The sequence below is a fragment of the Vigna radiata genome, chromosome 5 (genome assembly GCF_000741045.1).
Source record: "Vigna radiata var. radiata cultivar VC1973A chromosome 5, Vradiata_ver6, whole genome shotgun sequence".
Lineage (NCBI taxonomy): Eukaryota > Viridiplantae > Streptophyta > Magnoliopsida > Fabales > Fabaceae > Vigna > Vigna radiata.
The window spans coordinates 33,170,025-33,187,284 of record NC_028355.1 but is presented as its reverse complement, the minus strand read 5'-3'; the positions used below and the strand labels follow the sequence as shown (position 1 = coordinate 33,187,284).

General features: G+C 33.7%; 3 protein-coding genes across 3 annotated transcripts; 1 reads left to right on the top strand and 2 right to left on the bottom strand.

Annotated features, from left to right (window-relative positions):
• Window positions 1–786: 786 nt before the first annotated feature.
• LOC106762710 (COP9 signalosome complex subunit 3) lies at window positions 787–6,820 on the bottom strand. Its single transcript, XM_014646748.2, has 11 exons — window positions 6,479–6,820; window positions 6,261–6,373; window positions 5,106–5,352; window positions 4,516–4,573; window positions 4,341–4,430; window positions 4,088–4,153; window positions 1,919–2,008; window positions 1,630–1,788; window positions 1,430–1,551; window positions 1,162–1,234; window positions 787–1,084 (listed from the first exon to the last, which is right to left on the bottom strand). The coding sequence occupies exons 1-11, from the start codon at window positions 6,661–6,663 to the stop codon at window positions 1,019–1,021; spliced, it is 1,269 nt and encodes a 422-aa protein (XP_014502234.1). The 5' UTR covers window positions 6,664–6,820; the 3' UTR covers window positions 787–1,018.
• Window positions 6,821–9,601: 2,781 nt separating this feature from the next.
• LOC106760920 (prohibitin-3, mitochondrial) lies at window positions 9,602–11,757 on the top strand. The gene is made up of 2 exons (XM_014644365.2): window positions 9,602–10,542; window positions 11,440–11,757. The coding sequence occupies exon 1, from the start codon at window positions 9,692–9,694 to the stop codon at window positions 10,529–10,531; it is 840 nt and encodes a 279-aa protein (XP_014499851.1). The 5' UTR covers window positions 9,602–9,691; the 3' UTR covers window positions 10,532–10,542; window positions 11,440–11,757.
• A 2,366-nt stretch (window positions 11,758–14,123) lies between these two features.
• LOC106761899 (pentatricopeptide repeat-containing protein At5g14820, mitochondrial-like) lies at window positions 14,124–16,325 on the bottom strand. Its single transcript, XM_014645501.2, has one exon. It carries the CDS (start codon window positions 16,271–16,273, stop codon window positions 14,354–14,356), a length of 1,920 nt encoding a protein of 639 aa, XP_014500987.1. The 5' UTR covers window positions 16,274–16,325; the 3' UTR covers window positions 14,124–14,353.
• Between the last annotated feature and the right edge of the window lie 935 nt (window positions 16,326–17,260).

The following is a 17,260-nucleotide window of genomic DNA, read 5'->3' as shown; positions in this document are numbered from 1 at the left end:
TATTATGGAAGAAATTAGACCATACGAAAGATTATACGTGATTTACATTAATCAAATTTTATATCTTTGTTTTACTTTATAAATTTTAAATATCTTAATTTTATTGACATTATTATTTCTAGTATAATAATGGATATCTCAATTTTAATTAATCATGTGTTCTATCTTTGTTTTACAATACAAATTCTAAATGTCTCAATTTTTTTATATTAAATAAGAAAACATATGTTAACATCATCATTTTGACACAGCTCAAGTATCATTTTCCAACTGGTTTGTTAATTATTTTAGAAGCCTTGATGTAAAAATGTTTGGATGAAAATATAATTGTGTGATAGTTTGTTTCTTCGTTCTTCTTTATAAGTTTGAATAGAGAAAACCTAGGTCACTTATCAAGCTTTTGTTTTCAAATTTATGTACTTCATTTGTTGTTTCTTTCTTTTGTTCTTAGTTACTTTTGAGACCGATCATTGTGTTATTTGTTTATTTTTAATTACTCTATCTAAACAAAATATTTAGAAAATAAAAAAATACAAACAATTCAAATATTATTCATTTCAACTTGCTCAAATTGAAAAAATCCTATATCCAAAAACTAATCCTGTCACAAACCATTTCTCTGTTGTTTCAAGACCAAAAGAAGGATTTACTTCAAAATAAAACCAATTATTAAAACATTTCCTTTTTTTTATTATGCTGCTGGAAATTCCTTTGCATCCCTTTCAAGATAAAAACGAGAACGGAGGATATCGTTTCCGTTCAAACGCTGGGTCGATGGAGCATAAATGAAAGTGAAAAGAATGAGCATTAAATTTTATATAGTTAATAAGTAGAGATAATTCATGATCCTCAGCTAGTTCACGACAGAACAAGCATTCTTCCATTTGGGAGTAAAACACTACCCAGTTCTCAGAAGAACTGGAGATAACAAATAAGATAAAGAAAAAGGCTGATGAACCAGAACTAGATCTACTTGCATCATTCATAGTCTCGTACATATAACCTTTATTGCCTGGCCTTAAATGTTGAACTTTTGTGGAACATCAAAGTCATCGAAGTCGTATCTTTGTCTCTCTCTTCCGGCCTGTGTACGCAAGTTACGCTAAGTTCAAAACATTTTACAGAAATGTTAAGATAACAGAACAGTTGACGAACACACACCTTTGACAAATACAACTGATCACATGAAATTTGTTCATCCATTGCAGTTAGCTTCCTTGATAGTGCCATTATTCTGGCCATATATTGAGAAAAAAAAAAAAAAAAAAATACATCAGTACAAGAGGAAGGATTATAGGCATAGTTCACTATGAAATTAACCGTTAAAAGTAACAAAACTGAAAACTTGTCATTTCAAAATTTGAGATGAAACATGTTAATTGACTATTGGAAAGTAATTGTGCTAAACGAGCTTTTAACATCAATATACCTCTGGATTGATGAATCAATATGCTCAATCATCTCACAGGTTTTATACTGTTCAGGATCCTCCAAGAATCTCACCATTCCATCCTTCTGGTTGATAGTAGCATATATCTCACCATCCTGAATCTGTAGTTTGGGAGTATGTTGTTAGTGGTATGTTAATGCTAAAATGAAAATGTCAATGTATATCAGTTGGAGGACCACCATTTGTAGCACATGCATTTCAGCTTCTTTGGGGCTATTTAACTGCACTGTGTTTGCTATATCTTGGAGAGAAAGGGTCAAGTATGTCTGGGTCAATCTTTGAATATTCCGCTTATACATGGATGATACAACCTGCTTAACCAGTCCAAGGTTGTTGTCCTGAAACAGAAATTTGCATAAGAAATCTTGATAAGTAATTGCATAACGTCACAACTGGAAGTTAAACGATGTACTGAGCAACAGTCAAAATGCCCCTATAAATAAGAATTGAATATGTAAAAGAACCCACAGATTCAAACTTCTCCGCATTTGTCTTGACGAAAGCCTCTAATTCTGCAATTTTTCCATTGCCATAAGTATTTGCCAATTCAACATAAGGCTGCACAAATGGCAAAGGGATTAAAATAGGGTTAACAAAGCTCAAATACAGAATATATGCATGGAAGCCAAGACAATGTGCGTTAAAGTAATCACACAATATTGCTAAAAGAAAGTTACACGGCCATTCATGTTGATGGTACAAAAAAGGAATTTTAAATAAGTAAATCCATGAATAATTAAAAAAAAAAAATCGAGAATTGCATAAGACTTTACCCTATAGACAACTCACGAAGAGTAGGATATACTAAAGTAGGCAGAATCTTGTAGAGGTTACTCGATGTAAATGACAGATTCCGAAATGGGAAAATGTACTTTAAGCCCTGTACTTTATGTCAAATTTTGTAATTGTCCGTACACCTTCAATATATGAATACGTTTGAAAATATATGAAATTAGTCTTTCCTCATTTTTAAAGCTTAAATGTTTAGTGATGATTTTTACTGCCACAGTTGGAAGAAATCTGGGAATTCAGTTTTTCCTCGCATTACCTAATTACAAAGTCAGAGAACCCAATCAACCTGCTACATAAGTAATATATATTTTATACCATTATGTATCTTGTAATGAATGGGTCAATCTTTATCTTTACCTGCCGTATCCGGTTTGCAAAGTATGCACTGACAGTATACCTCATTTTACTTTTGTTTACATATACACGCACGCACACACACATGAGTTAGCTTTTATTTACATTAGGTGTAAAGTCTAAAAGCTCGTATCAAACCCAAACCTTTAATTTAATAAAATCTAATGGTTGATACCAATTCACTTAGTGAGTCATGTGTTACCTATGCATCGATTCAAAATGGTGTCTTTATTTCCTTGGAAGGAAAACATGCTAGTGTACTTAAATCTGAATGTAAATCAAATTAATGGAAAGTAAATACATAATATGACCTACTTAGATGAACTGATCTGAAATACGGTGTAAGCCTTTTGACTTACACTTAGTATAAACTAGAACCTAAATATATGAGTGTTTACATGCATACATTTTGTATTTGTGTGTCTTTATTGTTCAATATTATGTATATGTATTTCTTCTCCTTATATTTTTATTAACATTTTAGCACATCATACTATAATAGTATGTTTAATTTGGTTTTTATTGCTATAAGTAGTTTATTACTATTTTTAATATACCATATATTATACTTTATTTAGATTATTATTCTTTTTAGTTTATTATATTATAATAGAATATAAATAACTGCCCAATATTGTAAGTTAAAAAGTGACCAATTTAAAAAATATAACAGAAATGTTGGACTCAAATTGATGGCCAAGCCCCAACAGATGAGAAAGGAGAAAAATACACCCTAAAGCCCTAGGGAAGCACGACCCATCCATTTCTGTTATAGCTTGCACCACCCCTTATAAGTGAAACATTATCTGACCAACCACAAAAGGAAAGCTGCAGCATAATGGAGAGAGCATTTCCTGACAACAGATTTCAGTTGGACTTCAGAAGTCGGATGGCTAAAAAGTCCCAGTAGCATGATTGCAGCCACTCCAACAGCAACACTAAAACACGTGACAGAGTCTGTTCGTGTATCTCACCGCTACTCCACCCTGCCCCTCCACAACAATAGTGACCAGGTCACTATTGATAACGTAGGCTGAACAATGTCCCTTCCTTCTGGACTGAAGAAAGATTATTCAACTTGGACCAGAAGATAATTTGATATGGGGAGAGTTATACAATCAAGGGCTGCATAGAAAGGCTGCTCCAGTAAGTACATAAAAACCAGCCTCGGGTGAAGAGAGCAACACCAAATGTCAATACCTTTCCTTCTGACTTGAAGACAAGAAAGCTTCTTAGGAGGGTGGTGTTGATGAAATCTATCTACCCAAGCAGACCGTGATTCATTTAACCCGATGATTACTGTGTCAGGAACTATTCCTATCTTTCTAAACTACAATAAGACAGTATATTTTCTCTTAATTTTCATTATGATCACACTTACTAAGATAGAAGTTATTTATATCGATATTTTGCATATAAAAAAACCAACTTGTACAATTTGACCTTCTAAATTATAAGACAGTATCTCAACCAACTAAATTGAAGTCATACCTGACAGAAGTTCTTTAGGTTCCTTTGAGCAGCAGAAGAAGAATACTTAGGAAGACTGGTAGAGAACTGCCAGAAAACAAATGGCAGGTCATCACCTGATAAATTATAAATATAGCACCTCAAAAAATAAAGTTTAATTTGGTCAAAACGAGAAAAACCCTATACAAAGAGGGTTTGTCATCTGACAACATTGTTTAGGATCTGATGCATAGGAAACATAACAAGTGTAACCTCTAAATAATTAGACTTATACCTGTCCATTACGAATGAGAGAAACCAGTATATACTTCTTGTACGCTTCAACAGCTATAGCATTAATGACAGACATGGGAGCAGTTACAACCTGGAAAATATAAATACTGAATTAAAAGGTCGATACGAGAACAAACCATGAAAAACACAAGTTATAGATTATGTAGATTGCTTACATTATGCAGAAGGTCCAATGCTTTTTGAAAGCGCTTCATTCCAATGCATATCATTCCTCTGTCAGAAGTTCAAAAGACAGACAATATGCAAAATGCTTCACTAAGAGCTCATGACCAGAAGTATGATCTAAAGTTATTAAATATTTACAAGTATTCAAAGTACTTGTCAATCTGATCCATGTGCACTTCAGTTTAACTATGATAAAACTTGAGATAAATACAAAAGAATGGAGAATAAATTTGAGTAGCAATGGTGGGTGCCAGTTTAACATCCCATCCTCATCTCTGAAGTAAAAAGACATCCTCATCACCATTTCCTATTCTCTTCCCTTCCCTGATACCCTTTCCACCCCTTTTTATTTTGCATTTTTCCCCTTCCAACTCCCAAAATACCCAAATGAATTGACATGGGAAAATCCTACAACCCCACCACTACTGTTAAAAACACAGAACATTACCTACACCATATCTAATATAAGTGAGAGAAATTCAATAAAATATTACAAACAGAGAAGAAATTACAGCACATTCTATCAACTAAAACACAATGCTAAAAACACAGAAAGAAATAGAGGAAGAAAACAGCGCACCCATAATAACAGTAGAGAAAAAGGTCTCGTGGATGGTTGACTTCAAAAACATCATCATCCAATATGGATAAACCAGTTTTGTAGCACTTTGACAACAAGCAAAGCAAAAGAAACTCTGAATGTAGGGGAGTTAAGTGCTCTGCAGAGACCTGAACTTTCCGAAGTGCAATGAACAAAGGAGCCACACCTCGTATTGGAGCTTCCAACAACATCACTTGATCCTTCAACCTCTTACACACAGATAAAACTACAAAATTCCGAAAGGAACAGAAACACAAATATTTAATTGAAAACCGTGAAACAACATCAACATCATACTAAAGCCTCTGCTTCCTTCAATCTTTCAACCTTCTACACACACATAAAACTAAAAAATTCCAAAACAAATTCAAAAACACATCAATCAAAAACCAAGAAATAACATCAACATCAAATTAAAACTCATTCTGTAGTAGATCCTTCAGCTTTTTGAACATGCATAAAACTACAAATTCGGAAGAAAATACAATCAACATTAAACAACCAAAGCCAAGAAAGAAAATCAACACCAAAAAATAAAATCTTCCCAATCTTCATCTGTCCCCTCTCTTCTCTCTCCGGTTGATTAATCTTGACTCACTAATTATTTTTCCTCTTTCCCAATCAAGAGTTGTTAGTGAGATATAGAATGGATGGGTGAAGAAGTGGGATGTTAGGTGGGACTCTTCTACTCCCTATCTCACATCCTCAACTCCTATGCTACGTGGGACTTTTGACAGAACAATTTCCATTTATCTCTCAATCTCTCGCAATGTTTGTTATTTATTTCTCTTTTAACCAAACACTTACAATCTGTACTCTATTTCCCACCTGTGCCCATTCATCGTTTATGTTTCCATCTAATCTATTTCTCCTCTCTGCCACGCCGACCAAACATATCTCCTTCACTTTTATTGAATAAGTATCTAACAACCAATAAAATAATCTGAACCCGCAATTTGTTACTTAATTAACTAATGTAAGTAACAAGGTTTCAAAATCAGTGCGCAAAAACAACTTCGGCCGGCGATTTCCCAATGTCAAGGATCAACCCTAACTGCGACCGCAATTTAAAGCCGTTTCTATAAAAACAATGAATCGAGAAAAAATAAAGATTCAAATCTCATATTTTCATACATCTTTCAGGGGCCAAACGAATCTGATCGCTGCAAGCGCCGATGAACCTGGTAACGATTGGAATGGCAGTCTCAGCCTGCGTTTTTGTGATCGGACTAGTCATGTAGGCTTCTCTGCAATCGCAAAAAGAATCAAAATAAAACAATTCGCGTAATCTAAGAACTAGGGTTTTGGACATCGACAAATAACGCTTATAATAAATCTTTTTAGGGACGTACAGGATGTAGAGAAAACCGAGGGAGTGAATAGAAGGGTCGAGTTGAGTGAGAAGCTGGGGCAGGCGAGTTGACTGGGATCGGAGCGACTCCTCGGCTTGCTTCAGAATACTGTGGAGGCGATTGACATCGCTAGAAGTGCTCGATAGCCCTTGGATTTGGGCGACCAAAGCTTCCAGAGGGTCCATGCAGTGCAGTTATTCGCTTTTCGACTCGTTCACTCGTTTGTTCTTACTGACTCAGTGAAAATACGTAACAGTGATTCGCTCCCGAAGCTCCTCTTCGTTTTTCTGTCGTCCTGAGAGTGCAATGTAGCACACGAATGTGTTTGTGCACTAATGAATGATATTTGAAGGAAGGGAATGGAATGAAATGGATTGAAGTGGTGGTTGAGATGGATTTTTTTTTAAAAAAAAAAAACAATTTATTAATTTTGTTTTTTTTTATTTTCCATATAAAATGAAATTATAAATAGTAAAAATGAAATTAAAATTGTTATTGATAAAAAAAATTACAAATAATAAAAGGTCTTGTAATTCAAAGGCAAGCAGGGAAAGTACATTTAGCTTGGTTAGATCGATAAGAAAATTCAGTTTAGTTTGGCAAAGTCAATAATAAAGGTAAACAAACTGGATTTAGGTATGTAAAATCGACAATTAAGTTTGGCAAAGTCTAATTTAATGGTGATTTCTTTAAATATATGATTCTCTCATGAACATAATTCATTTTATTACATGTTTTAAGACTATGGAATCAGTTTCAATATCATAGTAAATAAAAATTGTCCTATTTCATAGCAAATTGAAAAAAAGTTTTCAACACAATATGATTCATTAATACAAACAGAATAAATTAAACTCAAATTGATGTTGTTCTTACCAAAATTTGGACTGTGGTCTTTTGACAGGACATGACATGCAATTTGGTTAAAAAGATTTATTAGTGTGCTATAGAAGGTTGAGAAGCAAGGATGCAAAAGATTCTTCGACCCTTTGAATGTAAGAGGATAAGTGTATGTTTTAGTGTATTTATGATGGATATGCATGAGAATGTATAACGTCTTAAAATAATATGCGATTTACATATGGAATTTATTGGAAATAAACTATTAAAGGTAATTGTTTGGCTATTTAAAAGATAAAAGATGTCCAGACTACAATAATGAATCCTTAATGGGTTGCGTTGCTTAGTCTTTTTGGATCGAGTATATACAAATACATATCCAATATTGGACTCAAAGTCTTTAGGCGTACATATAGTTATTGGACTCAAATTCAATATGAATAATGTATATTGTTTTGGTGGGTCCTAGGTCGAACTTATGGTTGTCATAGACCGGACGAGTTGTGTAGTAGATTGGGCAGGTTTTGAATCGTCAACTACTTGGTTTCAAGCATCTTTCCATAATCGTCCAAAGTCCACTTGAATGGTACCTGTTGAAGATACTCCGATGATTAAGTCAATATATGACCATTAGGTTGGAGGAGCTCAGCCTTGGTCGGGCTCAGCTAGGAGAGCTCGACCTAAAGAGTTGGGCATGGAAGAGTTCAGCCTACAGAGCTCGGCCTTGAGAGCTTAGTTTGAAAAGCTCGCGTTAGAGGAGCTCGATTTAGAGAGCTCGACTAGAGGAGCTTAGTCTAGAGAGCTCAATTGGAGAAGCTTCGCTTGAAAAGGTCTTGAAGCTTGGTTGGAAGAGCTCAGTCTAAAGAGTTTGAGCTGGAAAGTTCAGTTGGAGGAATTCGGTTGAAAGAGCTCCACCTAGAGTTGCTTGATTGGAGGAACTCTGTTTGGAGAGGTTTTGGAGTTCGACTGGAGGAGCTCAATTGGTAGTGCTCAACCTAGAGAGCTTGGCTGAAGGAGCTCGATTTAAAGAGTTGGGCATGGAGAGTAATAACTCAATTTATATACTTTTGTGTTTACACTCCTTTAATATTTTTGTTTCCTTTACTTTTCAATTCTAGCTTATATTTGTGTATGGTAGGAAGCTTCAGGTTTTACTGTCAAGCTTATTAAGTATCGAGTTGATAGGTTTTTGAGTTGTTAGTATCAAACTAATGGAAACTGACCTGTTAGAATTGACCTATTGAGAATCGACTTATTAGTTGTTGACTTATTGAGTTACTGACTTGAATTATCATGCTTCTAAACTACCAAGACCAAATTACTATGCTATCAAGTTTATATTCTACAAAGGTGATCGATATGTCCTTATTGTCCAAATGAGCTAAGTGAGGGATGTGCACTGCCACATTAATAGACAAAATAAAAACCAATTCTATTGTGGTAATAAGACGCACTCTCACACATGAATTGAACAAAAACAACATTTTAAGGTTGTTAGAAAATTCCTTGTTAAGAATTTTGATTTGTAGACTAGTGACAACAACTAAGAACAAAAAATTTTGTATATATTGAACGAATACAATAGCATCAAAAGAGAGGGCATGTAATGGAATGAAGCGAAAAGTGTGAAAAATACTCATTCCTTTTATGAAAGTTCTAAAACGTGAATCTAATTTGGTTTCTTCTATTTTCTTTAAATTTTACAACAATTTTAATTCTTTTAGGCATCTTTCAATAGTTGAAACGCTTTTACTAGGATTTGTCTTGTTTTAACCTTTACTTTTTCATATAACACAGTTTCCCTAACCTTATTGTGGTACATGTCACAATTTGTTTTTTTCATATGCCTCACTTAAATAAAATAAAAATAAATTCGATGTTTTGCTCAAAAGGGGAAAAACGTTTAAACATATTAATGATGACAATGTTCCACTTATGATAATTTAAAGTGATGATGAAATTCCTTAACTAGCTTATGGTAAAATACTTTGAATGAAAATTATAGGATTAAGCTTGTAATTTGTAACGAAGATAAACAAATGTTTAAATATAAAGTTACTTTATATGCTAAATTTAATTCATTATTTTGTATTATTTTACTAGGATTTTATTACATCTTACATCACTTAAGCCATTACCTTATATATATTTATTTATTTTATTTTATTTCATTAAGTTCAATAAATATAGGTGAATGTTGTTGAAACATAGGCTTTAAATAAATATTTATATATATATATATATATATATATATATATATATAAATTATAAAGTAAATATTACTTTCTCTCCAAGCCAGAATTCCATCTCCATAACCAATAGAGCTAATCAAGACAGAGGAAAACCCTCCAAAACCCTAAACCCTTCTCTGTAATGGGTAGCAGCCAAGCCGCAGTCTCGTTCCTGACTAATCTTGCCCGCTCGGCCTTCGGCCTGGGCGTGGCGGCCACCGCCCTGTCATCGTCGCTATACACTGTCGACGGCGGTCAGCGTGCCGTCCTCTTCGACCGGTTCCGAGGCATTCTCGACGACACCGTCGGCGAGGGAACCCATTTTCTCATCCCGTGGGTCCAGAAACCCTACGTCTTCGACATCCGCACGCGCCCTCACACCTTCTCCTCCATCTCCGGTACCAAAGACCTTCAGATGGTCAACCTCACACTCCGCGTCCTCTCCCGTCCTGAAATCGGCAAGCTCCCCGTGATTGTCAAGAACCTTGGCCTTGAGTACGATGAGAAGGTTCTTCCGTCCATAGGCAACGAGGTTCTCAAGGCCGTCGTCGCGCAGTTCAACGCGGATCAGCTTCTCACCGACCGTTCTCAGGTATCTGCTCTCGTCCGCGACAGTCTCATTCGCCGCGCCAAGGATTTCAACATTGTTCTTGATGATGTCGCCATCACGCACCTCTCCTACGGCAGCGAGTTCTCGCGAGCGGTGGAGCAGAAGCAGGTGGCGCAGCAGGAGGCTGAGCGGTCCAAGTTCGTTGTGATGAAGGCGGAGCAGGAGCGGCGGGCCGCGATTATCCGTGCCGAGGGAGAGAGCGATGCGGCGAAGCTAATCTCCGACGCTACTGCCTCGGCTGGAATGGGGCTGATTGAACTCAGGAGGATTGAAGCCTCCAGGGAAATAGCCTCCACGCTTGCAAAGTCGCCGAATGTTGCGTACTTACCTGGCGGACAGAACCTGATGATGGCTCTTAATGCTTCCCGTTGATCTTGATAATGGTAATTTCATGTCTCTGTCTGCACACGTCTCTGATAGTTTGCAGATTCAATCTTTTGATGAAGAAATTAACAAAAAATGTATTGATATATGTAGCATTTCTCTTTTTTATTAGGAACCCTTAAGTGAATAATTTTTTCTTGGTGATCTGGTTTCTTATGTAGTTAACGAGTTTATATCAATTTATCTTTTTCAAGTTTGAACAGAGATTATTGGGAATGTTGTCTTATACATGGTTTATGCTTGCTTGACAAGGAACTCTTATTATCAGAGGATAATTGAATGTTCTCTTTATTAGAGTATAATTTAGTGCTGATCTTATCAATAGAGTAGACTTTTTTATTTTGTAGTTTCATTATGAGATTTCTCTTACAAATAGGTTGGAAGTTGGATATCTTGTCGAAAGAATTTCCTTGAGGAACCTCAACCTTTCAATTCAACACAAACATTTGAGTGCTAAATTGTTTACAAACATTGGCACACTTTTGCATATATTACCACACCCTCATCCATTAACATTGGAACTCATTTCATACTTGTTTTACTTTTTTTTTTTTTAATTTACAGATCTCTGCCAGTTTAATGAAGTCTCTGCCCTATGGACCTAATACATATTGTTTTCTTTTTCTGGCATGATATCTAGATGGTTATGAAAAAATCGCCGGGATGCATGGGCTAACACTGTTCATTAAGCTTTATTAAGTTATTTGGGTTCCATTTTCATCTTAACTTTAAATTATTGGCATTGTTTAACTGCTTCTACCTCTCAGCACAAAAGAAGCAGAAAGACCATGAAATTGTATACCTATTTGTTTCCAGGTTTTGATTTGCAACTGTGTAAGTTGAGCAGTTTTTTACCATTGCCAAACCTGCCTAACCCTCCTGCATCTTCATTTCAGGGACATGCTTGGATCAATTTGTTTGGTGGTTCCGTTCTAGGAAGTAGTTTTCTTGAGTTTCTACAGTAGACTGTCGCATTTGAGCACAATTCAACATAATACTTGTGTGGTTAAATGTAAGTCATCTGACTTTATCATCAATTTACCAAAGTATTTCAATATATCCTGCGCATTTGGTTCTGTTTCGTTTCTCAATTTGGCCATTCTCGCAAATTTGTGATCAATATTGTAAGACCTTATTTTAAAAGCATTACATTGTATTTTAATGATTAGGATGTACCTGGAATCAAAATAAATGCGAGAGAAAAGTGTTTTCAAGGATTTCATTTTAATTTATTTAAATTCTAGAACTAAATTGAATTTTTAGGCAATTTCAAGGAATTCATTTACCGTTCTACTTAAATAAAATATTGAGAAGTGAAATGAATATTTGTTATATTTGATTGATTTATTAATTTTTGTAATAATTATTTTAAAAGTCATAAAATTGTGAGAAATAATATTTTACATTTTGAATGTATGATGGTTTCTTTTCCTTCTAACTTATGCATCGTCTGTTGGTGGATAAAAGCAAATAAGATAAATTTAGTTGGAGTTGATTGGAATGAAAAAATAGGAAAAAAATTGAAAAGTAATATTCTTACCAATTTTCTTTTTTCACTCTCTCTCTCTCTCTCTCTCTCTCTCTCTCTCTATATATATATATATATATATATATATATATATATATATATATATTTTTTTTTTTTTTCTTCAGACCAATATTTGCAGTTTTCACGTTTTTTTTAATTTTTTTTTTCAATCTTTAATACTAGTTTATTTTCCTCATTTTGACTAAACAAACCCTTAAAGAGTGAAAATGAGACCGTTTTCTTTGCTTCATTTCCAGAAAAAGAATTTTTACATTTTTTTTTTAATTTCAACCATTTCTACCCCTTTACATATATATTTTTTTATATCGGTAACTGAATTTATGAAACTGATGTTTTTTTTAATAAAAACTTAACATATATAAAGAAGAAGAAAATACACTTTTTTAGCAAATGGTACTCAGGTCTAATTGCTTTTAATATAACGTTAAGTATAACTAAAAATTGAATTTCCTCCACTATATTTATAAATTCACTTAAATAAGTGTTAAGTATTTCCTAAATTTAAACATCTATAATTAATTTTTATTCAAAAAAATATTTTAATAATTTTAATTAACTTCTTTTAAAAACATTTACTCGAAATATTTTTTATTTTTATATAAGTATTTTATCATTTAATTTTAATATTAAAAAGAAAAAAAGAGTTAACCAATAAACTAAAAATGATGAAACAAGAATAACAATTGTGTTGTTGATTGAAAAAATTAAGCGACAAAAAACTTGGATAAAAAAACAAAAAAAAAATTAAACACTTATTAAAACAACTTTTTTTTAGTAAAAATTCAATTAAAAATATCTAAAATTATAAAATATTTAAAATTGAATTAATTCTCTTAAATTCAAAAGTTTATGATTATTTAAGTAGTTGAACATATGTTAATAATGTTCTCAAATAATATAAGACTAAAATAAGTGACAAAGAAAAGATTTAGATTTATTTTTTAATCTTGTTCGTCTTAGTATTTAAAGCAAGAATGGTTTATATAATTTGATCACTGAATGATTTATATATAATTTAATTTGGTTATTGATCAATGGAGATGAGAAAATGGACCTTGGTTTAAAAAAAAAACGAAAAAAAATACTATATAAAATGATCTTATTCATCCTTCTTCTGCAAATTAGCAAGTCTTTTTAGTATCATATAGATATTTTAAGCATCAATAAAAATTTAAATGAAGAATATAAAAAAAAAATGTACAAGTAATATATGATTCTAAATAACAGTAATATATTTGCAATTCGCAACCGAGTATATTTCTCCTTCTATTTATAATTTATACAATAAAAAATAACAGTATAGGAGAAAAGATGCAGTGGGTTAAATGCAGCTTTACATATCCAACATACATCTTCCATTTCAATCAAATTTCAAAATTTAATTTGCCAAACTGTGAAGGTGTCAGATATGCAACAATTTAAGACATAAGAAAGCATTCAAAGCCCCACATAGGTGATGATAAGCATCACCCTATTGCAAATCTGTGATATATGGATGACTAACTAAATGCAAAGCAAAAACCCAGTGAACATTTTAACCAAGCTACTTATCCAATCATCCATATCATTCCATGATCATTAAATATCAAACGACATCAATCTTAATCAAATTCAACAGGACCCATGAATTAAAAGATCAAAATATAAATAGTCAATAAGGAATATTTTGAAAGGCTTAATGTAACACCGAACAAAAAAATGGAGGAAACAAAATTAACAGCCCAAAGATCCATAGCATCTCCTTGACAACACCTGTGAACTTCTTTTTGAGAACACGGTTGATTAAAAATAAAAAAAAGTTACTGTGAATCCCTTTTGAAGCAAGACCTACGGTAATTGTTATAACATGCCGAGGAAGAGGAAGTGAAAAGCAACAGAATAAGCAAGGAAAAGAAAGAGATATTGAAGGCAGAAACAAAAAAAATATTGTTGGCTCCAGCATTACTATAAAGCAAGCTATACATCTTCTATATTCAGAAATATCAATTTTGTTGATTACTGCAAAATATAAAGCAGCATATAGACAATGACTTCAACGAGAATCAGCAGGATTGCATTTAAAATAACACATGCCATTGTACAACACAACCATCAGCAATTTACAAAAATAAAGAGCTTGGGTTTACCTTTTTTGATGGGGAGGGAAAGAAAAGAATATAAGACAATAACTAGAATTCAAAGAAGATTGGTAGCTCAGTGTTGCTATGTCCTTGGTCCAAAGAGGTCCTTGGTCCTTCGTCACGTTCAATTCAATCAGGCAATCATATAAACTGACTATCAAATTTTGTAGGCTCTCTTCTCTTGGCGATTTTCTTAATCATGTCAACCCAACTAGCTAATATATTAGACACTTCAAACTTACCAACAAAATTCATCTTTCTAGCTAACTCCTCAAGGATGACAGTATTCCCAGTTTTAGAAATATCAGAAGCAAACTTGTTATAGTCAAGTTGAGGAGCTTTCATCCCCTTCTCTAACATTTCCTCTAAATACCTACATGCATCACCAGACCTGTCCTGTCTTATAAGCCCACCAATGAGTACAGCATAAGAATTATCATCAGGACAGCACCCCTTCTGATGCATCTCATCCCAAATTACGTGACCCATTTCATAATTTTTTGTCACAAAATAGGACTTCATTATCATGTTGTAGGAGTGAACAGTTGGTTCAATGCCACTTTGAATCATTTTCTTGTATATTCTCACTGCATCATCTGGCATATGCTGGCTAGTCATCAGTTTTATCAAAGCATTGTAGGTCCTCCCATCGGGTGAACAACCTCTTTCCCTCATTTCCTTCAGTAGATTGTATACCATATCCATTTTCTTCTGCCTCCCAAACCCAGTGATCAAGCACGTGTAAAGTGCAACATCAGGTTGACACCCTCGATCTACCATTTCATCAAAATATTCTATAGCTTCTCTTGTCATCTTCTGCTTGCAGAAGTCCTGTATAATAATTGTATAACTCCGAACATTGGGTGAAGGACCTTTGGCCTTCATAATTTCAAATAACTTGATGGCATCAGACTTCTTCTTACACTTCAACAACCCCTCAAGCATAACATTGTGCGCAACAATATCCGGCTTAAATCCCCCATCAATCATCTCATTCCACACCCTCCCTGCTTCCAGCAAGTTTTTCAACCTGCACCAACCACTAAGAAGTATGGTGTAAGTTTGCAAATTGGGTGTAAATCTATCTCTCAATTTCTCAAAAACAGCTTGCGCTTCTTTACCGAGTTTTCCAGCGCCAAGACTTTCAAGCAAGAAATTAATCACATCAACACCCACTTTAAACCCATGCTTCTTCATCAGATCGAAGATCCCCACAGCCTTCTTCCTTTGCTTTGCTTCAGCAAAGGCTTTAATAGCAATGGAGAAAGTCTCCATTGTCAAAAGACCCTTCTCACCCATTTCCTCAAGCAATCCCACCATTGTCTCAAACTGTCTAGTCCTCCCAAGAACACTCATCATGCAGTTATAAGTTCTGGAATCATGAGCAAACCCAGGCCTCTTCCCCGCCCAACAAAAGAACCGAAAAGCCGGCTTCCTAGCATGCTTAAACCTTTGCAGCACCTCCACAACCAAATCATGCGACAATCGAATCCCGCATTCATCAAGAACCGCCTCCATGTTCCTATCCAACGCAAACAATTCGTCAATCACCTTGCATACCCTACGAACCTCATCAAGATCTACACAAGATTCACCATTGACACCTCTACCATCACAATCTTCCTCAAGCCCAGAATCAGCATCACTAGAAAATGTCCTACTATTATTCAAAAACTGAAACTTTTCATGATGAAAAGGGGAAAGGGGTAAGGCGGAAAAAGAGCCCAGACGGGGAATCAGCAGCTTTTTTTGAAAAGCAAGGAGTGGAGAGGGGTGTGGCAAAAGAAGTGAAATTTGACAACGAGAACGATGGAAAGCACAATTAGGAGAAGCACGAAGCAAACGAGACAAGGACAGAGAGCTACCACAAGGTAAGCGCACTTGCTCTCCTCCTCCTTCCGGTAGTCGTCTCCGATGGAAAGAGCGAAGCTCGGTGGCGGCGAAGACGCAGCACGGGCCATGTTGACGTGGCAGTGGAGAATGCGTGTGGTGTCGGAGGAAGAATGTCAAAGGTAGAATGTTAGAGGATGTTCTTGTTGTGTGGCGAAGAGAGAGAGTCATCGAGCTGCCATTCACATCATAGGCAGCAGCGAGTGCAGTTAAGTGTTTCGGAGCTACCAATAGTAAAATTTGTTTTAAAGATCAAATACCAATATTAATTATCTTTTTCTGTTAAAATAATACTTAAAATATATAGTAAATAATACTAAAATAATAAATAATAATCAATATCTTAAACTGTTATTCAATTTAATTATAATATGTTAATATGATTTATATAAATATAGGTTTGTAAAGGGATTTAAATAATGTGAATAACATAAAATTTTATAAACCATGATAATTATCAACATTAAGTTTTCGTCTAATAAAATTTATATTTACATTTTTTATCATCATCTACAATTGGGGTTCTATTTTATAATGTCAATTATATATTATTTTTATTTTGTAAATATTTTATCTTACACTTATTTTGATAATATAAAATTAAGATATATTGGTTATTTTACTGATTACTTTTTGCTTAATATTATGCTATGTTCATGTATGTAATTTTACGAGTGTGGATAAAAAATAAATAACTTTGTAATTATTTAAAATCAAATGGATAAAAAAGATAGAGAATTAATCCCATAAATTGAAAATTGATTAAAATCAAAATTATTTTAAGTTTTTAGATCTAATTTTTTTTAATTCCAATATATTTAGGTTTTAAATTGAAAATTATGAATTGAATGAATAAAATATAATACTTATATTTAGCATTATATATTTAAAGCTAACCATTATGCATGACTATCTCATCTCCAACATTCTATTACAAAGTGTAGTACATTTATATTATTAAAATAACATAATAAATTTATTTAAGAATCTAGAAAAGAGAGGAAAAATAAGTATATACAGTTTTTAAAAAGTAATGCTCGAATAATTTATTATTAAAATATTGAACTATAAATAATGTTCTAATAATTGAGTTTCATCTTATAAAAAACACTTTATTTTTTAAAAAACTTCTTTGAAACCTTTATTTTTTTTTCTAGG